This window comes from Triticum aestivum, chromosome 4D (assembly GCF_018294505.1).
Source record: "Triticum aestivum cultivar Chinese Spring chromosome 4D, IWGSC CS RefSeq v2.1, whole genome shotgun sequence".
Taxonomy (NCBI): Eukaryota; Viridiplantae; Streptophyta; class Magnoliopsida; order Poales; family Poaceae; genus Triticum; species Triticum aestivum.
In genome coordinates this window covers 29101429-29113647 of record NC_057805.1, presented here as the reverse complement: position 1 = coordinate 29113647, position 12219 = coordinate 29101429, and the positions used below count along the sequence as shown (strand labels likewise).

General features: G+C 46.9%; 1 protein-coding gene across 2 annotated transcripts; it reads left to right on the top strand.

Annotated features, from left to right (window-relative positions):
* Positions 1–3339: 3339 nt before the first annotated feature.
* On the top strand, positions 3340–10435 carry LOC100873142 (phytochrome A type 3). Of its 2 annotated transcripts, none has more exons than XM_044517490.1 (6): positions 3340–3566; positions 5436–7553; positions 7776–8592; positions 8969–9265; positions 9375–9627; positions 10118–10435. In XM_044517490.1, exons 2-5 carry the CDS (start codon positions 5492–5494, stop codon positions 9589–9591), a joined length of 3393 nt encoding a protein of 1130 aa, XP_044373425.1. In that variant the 5' UTR covers positions 3340–3566; positions 5436–5491; the 3' UTR covers positions 9592–9627; positions 10118–10435. The 2 variants fall into 2 exon arrangements, with proteins under 2 accessions (XP_044373425.1, XP_044373426.1); XM_044517491.1 differs by having other exon boundaries at positions 3350–3566; positions 5433–7553.
* Positions 10436–12219: the final 1784 nt, after the last annotated feature.

Below are 12219 nucleotides of genomic sequence, written 5' to 3'. Positions count from 1 at the left end.
ATGGCGTCTTATAGATAATCCTGATTCCTTGTGTGCCACTATTCTGAGGGCCAAGTACTACCCTGATGGCGATTTGCTGAAGTCTAAGCCAAAGCGTGGCGCTTCTTTCACCTGGCAGAGCATTATGGCAGGTATAACTACTCTGAATCGTGGCTATATTTGGCGAGTGGGTAATGGACATAACATCAATATCTGGGAAGATGCCTGGATCCCAAACTGTGTCACTAGGAAGATTGTGACCCCCAGGGGGAGCCATTTGCTATCAAAAGTGAGTGACCTGATTGACCCTGCTTCCAACAATTGGGATGAGGAACTGATTAGACAAACTATGTGGCTCATTGACGCACAACGAATTCTTTCAATCCCACTTTCGCAATATGATATGACAGATTTCATTGCCTGGAGTTACACAAAAAATGGTATGTTCTCGGTAAGGTCTGCTTACTCGGTGGAATGGAATTATCAGTATGAGAGTAGACTCAAATATTCTAATGGGATGGGGCAAAGCATACCAAATCCTATTTGGTGTCAGATATGGAAGTTAGCCTGCCCAGCAAAGGTAAAAAAAATTATATGGCGTACATTACATGGCACTCTCCCATGCCGGGTAACACTCGCTAATAGACACATGAAGGTCTCGCCCTCTTGCCCGACTTGCTCTCGGGGTTTAGAAGATACGAAACACATGCTTTTCCTCTGTAGTAAAGCAAAGGAGGTTTGGAAGAGACTAGGGATGGATGTGATAATTGATAAAGCTTGTGAGGTTGATCTTGCCTGGGAGGCAATATTGGAATACCTTTTACTTCTTCCAGACCAAGACTTGAGTATTATGGGGTATCAAAATGTACGTGAAATGATAGCTATTTCAGCTTGGTACCTATGGTGGGAAAGACGAAAGTTAGTGCATAAGGAATTAACTCAGAATGCAAATCAGATAGCATTGGGGATCATAGCTCTCACATCCAACTTTGTAAATGCATCATCTCCAAAGGCGACGATGAAAAAGGGGGGTTGGTACTATCCTCCTAGGGGTTTTGTGAAACTTAATGTTGACGCCTCTTTTGATCATGATATGTTGAAGGGTACGATGGGGGCAGTTTTAAGAGACCACAAAGGTAGGTTCATTGCAGGAGGAAATGGAAAGATTGACTATTGTGCGGATGTTTTGATGGCTGAAGTTTTAGCTCTCAACTTTGGCCTAACAATGGCGCAAAGGGCGGGGTGTAACCGCCTAATCATCAACTCAGACAACATGGAGGTGGTTGAGACCATGCAAGAAGGAGGACAATCAACGGGGGCGGCAGCAGCAGTCTTCGAGGATTGTTACCACTACGCCTGTGATTTTGTCACGACTAGATTCGAACATTGTAATAGAGAGGCAAATAAAGTAGCTCATGAACTTGCTAGATTAGCTAGATTTTCTTCGACTTCCGACTGGTTTGAGGAACCTCCAAATGAAATTGTAATGATCCTCACAAACGATGTACTGGTTATTTCAAATGAATAAAGCTTCCTTTTAAATAAAAAAAAGGTCTCGGTAGCGTCACCCACAAAGAGTCCATACAAGCGACATCTACCTATCCTACCACGACTTGCCACCATGAAGGTCAAGCCCTCCCTCACGCTTGATCTTGCATGAAGAAGGTGACCACTGAGCCTTGTACAAAGTCGTAAATCCTTCACAACACTTGACAACTCTCAAGTGACTCCTTGTCGCCTAGGAGTCGCACACCCTCAAAAGATCTTCAATAAAACTCTCTCAAGATCCCATGGGATCTCTCTTACACGAATATAGGCTTGAAACAAAGATAAATGGAGCACGATGATGAGATTCAAGAAAGCAAGGAGCTTGGCCTACAAAGATGCAAGGATTCTGCTTACAAAGATGCAAGGATTCTGCTCTCTAGGCACTAAAAAATCTGTAAGAGCATCTCCAGCCGTTCGCCCCCCAGGGGCTGGAAATAGCGACGCCCTGGGGGTGAACCGGCGATAATTTCGACGTGGGGGCGATCGGGTTCCCAGCCGTCGCCCCCAGGTCGCCCCTGTCGACGTTTTGTAAATATTTTTAAAAACATACTAGACCAAAATTCGGCAAACACGACATAGATTCGGCGATATTTAGGCGTTTCACAGTATTTTTCATATTGAAAACAAAATCTACTAAAAGGAAAAAACGGCCACTGTCGCGCCTACAGGCTGAAGAGCTTGCTGAAGGTGTCATAGTCGCCGCCGTCGTCCTCCTCCTTCTCCTTCTTCACACCGCGGCCATCCCTGCTAGACCCCTGCCCGGGGTCGCCCTGGTGGACTGGTTTGGCCAGCGGCGGTGCCTCGTCGTTGCTGTCTTCAAGGACGATGACGCCTCCCTCGTCGCGGCCATGACGTCGAGCGGCGATCTCCTCTAGGGCGCGGCGCTGGAGCTCCATCTCCAGTCGGGCCCAGTCCTCCCGCGCCCACTTCAAGGCGGCCCCGTCGTCGAGTGCGGGCATGTCATCGTGCTCGCTCTTCACGGGGACGAGCCCCTGCTCCGTCTTCGGCTTGATGAGGCGGGAGGTAGGAGCCGACGAGGCATGGCCGCCCTCGTTGATGACGAGGGCGATGCCGCGGCTGCGCCGACCGAGCGGCATCTCCACGGGCTCGGCCTTGACGCTTTGCGCCGCCCGTGTGTACACGTGGCGGGAGGGGGAGCGTCGCCGCACTGCGCCGCCCGTGAGGAATCAATGAAAGGCTGACTGGCGGCAGTCTTGGCATTGATTCCCCGCGGAAAACCGAGGCGATGAGGATGACGATGCGCGGGGGTCGCTGACTCGGCGGGCCCGCCGTTCTTTCGCGCCAAAAATGATTCCCCCAGCGCCCCACAGCGCGCCAGGTTCGGCCTGAGTCCGCCGGCACCAATTTCGAGCCTAACTGGCGAAAATTAGGCTTCTGGGTGCAATTTTTTTCAGCGCCAGCCTTAATAAATGATCTGGGGGGCCTGTTGGGGACGCGGCAGGAGATGCTCTAATAAGTCTCAAGTCATCTCATACACTCAAGGGATATGTTGATGCATTAATATAGAAAGCAGAAATCTAGCTGAAAAGAGAAACTAGCTCGGAAATGCTAAAGAAAAATCTTCGGCACTCCTTCTTCCGTCCCATAATATAAAAAAACGCTCTTGTATTATGAGACGGAATAGTACCAAATAGCATAAACGTTTGAAAAAGGAAGAGAAGTCAGAGTAGCACAGATCGAGCAGCTAGCTCGTTGAGGAAAGGGCAACGGATATCGCGTATCGTCTGCAGTTCCACAACGGGTTAACCCCCGATGGGAAGCAGGTGAAGTTATTAGGTTAATCAAGTCGACATGGAAAGGCTGCGGCCAATTAAGCGTCGACAGCTCCCATCGCTCTCCCATCCGCGCCGGTCATGGGCGCGGCGCGGAGCAAGGGTCGGCGCGCCACGCCGCCACTGCCAGTATTTATTTGCTTCGCGTCCACCACCCACGGGCCTCACTCACTCCGCTACTCCACTCCTCCCCTCCACCACGGCCCCGTCACCTCACCTCTCCAGTGGCTCGCCGCCGGGTAGCAGGTACCCTCTCCTCTCCTTCCTTCCCAGCTCCCCCCTCCCTTGTTCCACCTGCGTGTATGTATGTATGCTTGCTTGGAGCTTGGAGCTTGGATTGAATGCTTCCTTCCCAGCTTGACTTTGGATGCGTGATAGTGATACCAGAAGCTAATTCGATCCTGGGAGGTTAGAGAGGGCGACGTTCCTGCTCTGTGTCCGGTGATCAGGGCTCAGCATCATGCTACTCCATGAATTTGTGGCGCTGGGAAAAGGTCGAGAGAGTGACTTTCCTCTTCTGTAGGAGTAGTAGTAGTGGTGGTATGCAACTGTGGCGATGCAGAATCCCCTTTCTAGTTGACCAGTGAAAGCAGAGCATCTCTCTGCTCAGTTGATTTGGGACCGAGGGAGGCGTTCTGGTGCTGTTGTTCCTTCCACTTATAGGCTTTCCGAGCGCCGGGTCGTTCTTGATTTCCGTCCATCCATGTGCCATGTCAATGTCACCGGAATGACAGAATCGCCGAGCGATTCGTCGATCCCCGGGGGCGCTTTCCTGAGACAGAGACCCTTGTAATCTGCTTTGCTTGGTTGTTTGCGGTGATACATATCTCGATGGTGGTGCCGTTGCTGATTTTTTGTTGTGCAGGTTCTTCCTGTTGTCTTGTAGGGTTTTTTTTTTTTGGTTGCGCTGAGTCTTTTAGGTTTAGTTGCCTTTCTGAACTTTTTAAGCTTTCAGTCTTGCACAGCTAGAAAAGCAGGAGATTTTGGTATGTGAAAACTCAAAATCCACACCTCTACAGTCCGTAAAAGAGTGAGTATATGTGAAACGGAAGCATCACCAGGGAAGGCATATTTACTGGAAGTGCCAACAAGTGTTGGCCGTGCCTTGCTAGTGTTTTTTCCTTCTGAATTTTGGCATGGGGGTATACTGTATTGTTGAAATAATACAAGTACACTCTTCGCAAAAAAAAGGAAAAGAGAAATAATACAAGTTTTATCTTTCGAAAAAGGGGATAACCCCGGCCTCCTCTGCATCAAGAGAAATAATACAAGTACACAACAGAAAGGCCAGAACTAACCTTCCCAATATTGTGGCCACATTCTTTTTCTCCAGATGAGATAATTGACTCTCCTATATAAGAAATTACCAACTGTTCTACTTTTTATTAAGCCATACAATTTGTTTGGAAAAAGGATCATCTGGTTACAGTAATGTTGAGAAGAGTGATCCTGACCCAGCTAAATCACATCCGACTGATCGCTTTGAAAATCTTCAAGTGATGAATAGGATAAGTTACACCGTTGCAGATACAAACTAGTGAGCTCCTTCCCTATGGTTAGCATGGGAAGTCTCTTTACTAGTACCTTTTTGGGTTTGCAGGAGATGTGGTACTTTATGGATCTTTATTCTTCTAGTGTCTGTCAAATTTGTTCACGCTTCTGAAACCAGGAAAAGAAACACATCTTTAGTAGCACTAAGCAAATATATTTAGCCATTATGATCGTCCCTGCGTTTTTTTGCAAGCTGTTAATGGTTTACCGTACTTTTATGTTTTACTACTAATTAGTGTTTGCCGCTTCTCATTTATTTATGTCTTTACAGTAGGACGCCTGTACAGTTCTTTTGCTTCTCTGTATTTTCTTTCTGTTCTTCTAATATACAAAGACGCACACTTAGGTGCGTGTTCGATTAAAAAAAATGCCTGTCGAATTTGTTCACGCTTCTGAAAACAGGAGAAACACATATTTAGTAGCACTTCATCATACTAAACAAATATATTTAGCCATTACGATCGTCTCTGTTTTTTTTTTTTGCAAGCTGTTAATGGTTTACCATACTTTTATATTTTACTACTAATTAGTGTTTGCCGCTTCTCATTTATTTATGTCCAGCAGGAGTGGCACGCAGCAGATACCGCTGCTGAGAGCGGTTCGAGTACTCGAGGCAGGAGATGTCTTCCTCAATGCCTGCCTCCAGTTCTTCCAGCAGGAACCGCCAGAGCACCCAGGAAAGGGTGTTGGCACAAACAACCCTTGATGCTCAACTCAATGCTGAGTTTGAAGAATCTAGTGACTCCTTCGACTACTCCAAGCTGGTCGAAGCCCAGCGGGACACTCCAACCGTGCTGCAGGAAGGGCGGTCGGAGAAGGTCATAGCCTACTTGCAGCACATTCAGAGAGGGAAGATGATCCAGTCGTTTGGTTGCTTGTTGGCCCTTGATGAGAAGAGCTTCAATGTCATTGCATTCAGTGAGAACGCGCCAGAAATGCTTACAACTGTCAGCCATGCAGTGCCCAGTGTCGACGATCCCCCGAGGCTCGACATCGGCACCAATGTACGGTCTCTGTTCACTGACCAAGGTGCCACGGCTCTGCACAAGGCGCTAGGGTTTGCTGATGTTTCTTTGCTGAACCCTATCCTGGTTCAGTGCAAGTCCTCAGGCAAGCCTTTCTATGCCATTGTTCACCGAGCAACCGGTTGTTTGGTGGTAGACTTTGAGCCTGTGAACCCCACAGAATTTCCTGCCACTGCTGCTGGGGCCTTGCAGTCTTACAAGCTTGCTGCCAAGGCAATCTCCAAGATCCAGGCACTGCCAGGTGGAAGCATGGAGCTGCTATGCAATACTGTGGTCAAGGAGGTCTTTGAACTTACAGGGTATGATAGGGTTATGGCTTACAAGTTCCATGAAGATAATCATGGCGAGGTCTTTGCCGAGATCACAAAGCCTGGCCTTGAGCCTTATCTGGGCCTGCACTATCCGGCCACTGATATCCCTCAAGCAGCCAGGTTTCTTTTCATGAAGAACAAAGTGCGGATGATTTGTGATGTCCGCGCAAGATCCATAAAGGTCATCGAAGATGAGGCACTCCCCTTTGATATTAGCTTGTGTGGTTCAGCACTCAGGGCGGCACACAGCTGTCACCTTCAGTATATGGAGAACATGAACTCGATTGCGTCCCTTGTCATGGCTGTTGTGGTTAATGAGAATGAAGAGGATGATGAGGTCGGATCTGAACAACCAGCACAGCAGCAGAAGAAGAAGATACTGTGGGGCCTTGTTGTTTGCCACCATGAGAGCCCCAGATATGTCCCTTTTCCGCTGCGCTATGCTTGTGAGTTCTTAGCACAGGTGTTTGCTGTCCATGTCAACAAGGAGTTTGAAGTACAGAAACAGTTACGCGAAAAAAGCATCCTGAGGATGCAAACAATTCTCTCTGACATGCTGTTCAAGGAAGCCTCTCCCCTGACTATCGTATCAGGGGCACCCAATATCATGGACCTAATCAAATGTGATGGTGCTGCTCTTTTGTATGGGGGCAAAGTGTGGCGTCTGGGTAATGCTCCAACCGAGTCACAGATACGCGATCTTGCCTTGTGGTTGTCGGAAGTTCACATGGACTCCACTGGCCTGAGTACTGAGAGCCTCCATGATGCTGGCTACCCAGGAGCCTCTGCTCTTGGTGATATGGTTTGTGGGATGGCAGTGGCTAAGATCAATTCCAATGATATTCTTTTTTGGTTCAGGTCACATACAGCTAAAGAAATCAGATGGGGAGGTGCAAAGAATGATCCATCGGACCAGGATGACAGCAGAAGGATGCACCCTAGGTTGTCTTTCAAGGCATTCCTTGAAGTTGTCAAGATGAAGAGCTTGGCTTGGACTGATTCTGAGATGGATGCTATTCATTCATTGCAACTTATACTTCGAGGGACAGTGGATGGTGTCGTCAAGCCAACCGGAAAAGCTAGCTTAGATGAACAGATTGGTGATCTAAAGCTTGATGGGCTTGCTGAATTGCAGGCAGTGACCAGTGAAATGGTTCGTCTAATGGAAACAGCAACTGTTCCAATCTTGGCGGTAGATGGCAATGGATTGGTCAACGGGTGGAACCAGAAAGCGGCAGAATTGACTGGGCTAAGGGTTGATGATGCCATAGGAAGGCACATACTTACCCTTGTGGAGGAATCTTCTGTATCAGTTGTCCAGAGGATGCTATATCTAGCTTTGCAGGGTGAGTAAATTTATTGTATTTCTTTTCTCTATCTATTTACCTCCGCGCCTACTTTGCCTTCCTCCTTAGTCAGAAACTTTGTGTTATCTTCATTTATTGATAATTTGTGTGTTGAACCTAGCTAACTGGTTATTGCGTCAACTGCTTACACAATTTGCGATTGATAACTTAGTAATATCGATCGTTCATGGGTCTCTAATAAATATTTCGCTGATCAAACAGGCAAAGAAGAGAAAGAAGTTCGATTTGAGGTAAAGACTCATGGCCCAAAGAGAGATGATGGCCCTGTTATCTTGGTTGTGAATGCTTGTGCCAGCCGGGACCTTCATGATGATGTTGTTGGGGTGTGCTTTGTAGCCCAAGATATGACTGTCCATAAGTTGGTGATGGACAAGTTTACTCGGGTTGAGGGAGACTACAAGGCGATCATTCACAACCCGAACCCACTTATTCCTCCTATATTTGGTGCTGATGAATTTGGATGGTGTTGTGAGTGGAATGCTGCAATGACCAAGCTGACTGGGTGGCACAAAGAAGAAGTGCTCGATAAGATGCTTCTCGGTGAAGTGTTCGACAGTAGAAATGCTTCCTGCCTTTTGAAGAACAAAGATGCATTTGTAAGCCTTTGTGCTGTTATCAACAGCGCGTTAGCCGGCAAAGAAACGGAAAAGGCTCCATTTGGCTTCTTCGACCGAAGCGGGAAGTACACTGAGTGCCTTCTGTCAGTGAACAGAAGGCAAAATGAGGATGGTCTCATCACTGGAGTATTCTGTTTTATTCATATTCCTAGTCATGAGCTGCAACAAGCACTGCAGGTGCAGCAAGCCTCCGAGCAGGCGTCACTAAAAAGGCTGAAAGCTTTCTCCTACATGAGACATGCAATCAACAACCCTCTCTCAGGCATGCTTTACTCCAGAAAAGCACTAAAGAACACAGATTTGAATGAAGAACAGATGAGGCAGATCCATGTCTCAGATAATTGTCACCACCAGCTAAACAAGATACTTGCCGACTTGGATCAAGATAGCATCATGGAAAAGTATTCTTCTTGCCAAATCTTCTGAATTGTTCTATTACGTTCTCATGTTTACTTATGGCTGTCCCTGTTTTTTGTCAGTTTGCGGACCTCGTATGTTGATGTCGTTGTTCGTTGTCCTAATTTGACCTGCTTTCTAGTATATGCCTACTTATGTGATTAAAATGGAACAACAATTAAACATGGTTACATTTACACAACTTGTTGGACTAATTGTTGTTATTATATTTGTACTGCTTCCGGAAAATTTAGCCAGTATATATGGTTTCACTTACTGCTCGAGCTTACTTTTATATTTGAGAGGTATTATGTGCATAATAGTTCACTGTTATCATCTTCTAAAAATAACATAATTGTTTTCTATCATTTGTGGTCACAGATCTAGTTGCTTGGATTTGGAGATGGCTGAATTTGTGTTGCAAGATGTGGTGGTGGCTGCTGTAAGCCAAGTACTGATAGCCTGCGAGGGAAAAGGCATCAGAGTCTCTTGCAACCTGCCAGAGAGATTTATGAAGAAACTGATCTATGGAGATGGTGTTCGACTCCAGCAGATCCTTTCTGACTTCCTATCTATTTCTGTGAAGTTCTCTCCTGTTGGAGGTTCCATCGAGATCTCAGCCAAGGCGACGAAGAACAGCATCGGAGAGAATCTTCACCTTATTGACCTTGACCTTAGGTAGTACATCGGTCCTGCAATATGCCTGCTAATTTCTGGAAAGGAAGTTTTGAGGTCTTCTTTTGGGAAATGCTTAGTGATGGTTATTTTGGTCTCTGTATGTTTTCAGGATCAAGCACCATGGGTTAGGAGTCCCGGCAGAGCTAATGGCGCAAATGTTTGAGGAGGACGACATGCAGCAGTCAGAGGAGGGCTTGGGCCTCCTGGTCTCTAGAAACCTGTTGAGGCTCATGAACGGCGATGTTCGTCACCTAAGGGAAGCTGGTATGTCAATCTTCATCCTCACCGCCGAACTTGCTTGTGGTCCAACGGCAATGGAGCACTGATGAAGAAGCCAGTGCAAAACGTATGCTCATCAGATGGTATGTGAAACAACTCTAACGTGCACTAGTTCAGTGTGTTTCTTTTGTCACAACTGCTGGCTTTGCATCTTTCCTTGCTTTCTTAATTCATACTCCATCAAAAGAATACTACTTATGGAACGCACGGCTGAAATCTGCAGCCTTCCAAATTAATTATTGATACAAAAAAGATCATTGTTTCCCTAACACATTAGCTACGGATAAGACGCTGAATGAGGGAGTATGGATAGCATTTTTTTTTACCTAGAAGCTCATTCCAACGGGTGGCAGAAACTTTTATCGCTGAAAATTAAGAAGTTTTCTTTGGATCCCACGTACTATTTTCCGTAGAGTCCTTATTTTAATTCAGAAGAGTGACAAACATGGCTGATTCAGTTTCTGCACTAGACCTTGTTCCATGTGTGACCTTGTCTTTAAAAGAATTTTGGTTTTCAGAACAGCTGATGGGAGTGTGGCCCTTTTGCTAAAAGAATTTTGTTTTCCTTTCCAGCTTCATTTTCGAAAGAACCATGAGCGAGGGATGGTGACGTCTTTGCGGGGAAGATGCGACGCGGTTGCAGCAGGCTGTGGTAGAGTGTTAAGTGAATGCAGAAAGAAAGAAGCAAAGGTTGGCTTGTAGGATCGCTTATCAGTTCCAGGATAAAGAAAGGTTGTGTGGCACGGTTTGGTCATGTACTATGTTCTTTTCGTCCGTCCTACTATGTATGTGTAAGGTTCAAGTTTGATGCCTCATTATCAGTTTTTTATTATGGCTGTGCTATGTACTTTTATAAACTTGGTTATGAGATTATTCAAGTATGGTTATCTACTTGTGCTGTGTTACTATAGCATTGGTCTTTTATGGCTTTGCTGTTTGCCGGCGTGATCCCGGTGTGCGTGTTAGTGTTGGTTGGGTGCATCCTGACCTCGGTTGTAAAATGTCTGTACAAGAATCTGCTAAAAAAAATGAGCTCGGTTGCGTAGTAGTACGTACTCTACTAGAGAAAATCTTCGGGCAGGAGAGGCGACGAGACACTGCGAGCTGTAGAAAATTATGGCTGTAGCGGTGCCGTGGATGAATCAGCATGGGCGCGAGAACTGGTCGAGCACATCAGTAGAGTCTGTACAGATATACGATGATGATTCGGAGGCCTAATACAAAGGGAAGAAGAAGGGTGACGTTTGAAGCAAAGGGGAGTCACCGATTAGAGCCTGGGCGTGAGCTCCCCACGCGGCGGCGGTTGCAGACGCCTAGGGCCGACGAGAGCGCCGGCGGCGGCCGGGATGGGGGTGGGCGTGCGGGAACAGAAAGGGCAGAATGGTCTGTGCCTTCTCTATCGAGGAAAGTTGGGTCAAAGTTCTGGTCTGCAACATTTGCCTCTTTTCCCTTTTTCTTTTGGGTACCTCTGTTCCCATATTAGTTTTGGCGGTGGCACTTAAATAAACCTTAAAAGATCCGTTTTAAAATTTCATTTTAAATCCTTTTCTATGAAAGAAATTTTTAATCTATTCATCAATTATGGCAGTACAAAGAACACCAGAGGTAATAAAAATTACAATCGGGTCTATGAACCACCAAGAGTCGACTAAACCCGGGCATGGACAGCCCGGCCCGACGACCCGGGCCGGGCTTGACATTCGGGGCGGGCTCGGGCTTTATTTTGCAGCCTGAAAGATAGTTTGGGCCGGGCTCGGGCTTTCCTTTTTCTATCTTTCGGGCCGGGCTTGCACGTGCGCATATTAAAAAACAGCATTCGGGGCGGGCTTTTGGGCTTCGGGCTTGAAAAACAAGGAGTATTTCGGGCTTCGGGCCCGGCTCGGGCTTGAAAAATGAAGGTCGGGCCTTTATAAGCCCGGCCCGGCCCGACGTTTGCCCGGGTTTAGAGTCGACTACAAGCACTGGAGCGAGCCGATGGCGCGTCGTCGTCATTGCCCCTCTCTCACTGGAGTCGGGCAAACATTGTCGTAGTAGACAGTCGGAAAGTCGTCGTGCCAAGGCCCCAAAGGGCCAGCGCATCAGAGCTACAACCATCGCCGATGAAGAGATTTGTATATCAGAAAGATCAGACCTGTAACCACACGAACAAAGACGAAAAAAATGGTCCAAATAGATCCACTGAAGACCAGCACCGACCGAATCCCACGAGATCCGATGGAGACACATCCTCTCGCACCATCGGGACGAGGATAGGACGTGGGAGACATTATTCCTACCGAGGGACATCGTCACCGCCACATAGCCCCAACCTAACAAAAACGAGAATGGGGTCCCTCCCGCCGGCGGGTGCTAAGATCCTCCACACCACCAGGGCCGAAAGGCCATCGGAGGTGGGGCGGATCGGCAGCGGCGCTGATGGAAGGGGGAAGGAGACTTTTCTTGAGGAAGAGGAAAGACGACTCTGCTATAGTTTTAAGCCTTAATAACTCTCAAATAATTAGTTAAGAAAAGTGTGGTGCTAACAGAAAAACAAAATTAACATTAATTCCTCAAATAATCAGGAGATAAAAAATGTGGAGCTAACAGAACCACCAAACTTAACTCCTCAAAATCAAAATTGTGCACAAAATCATTTCAAACTCGGAAAATTCATTAGACCACATAGTGCATAATTA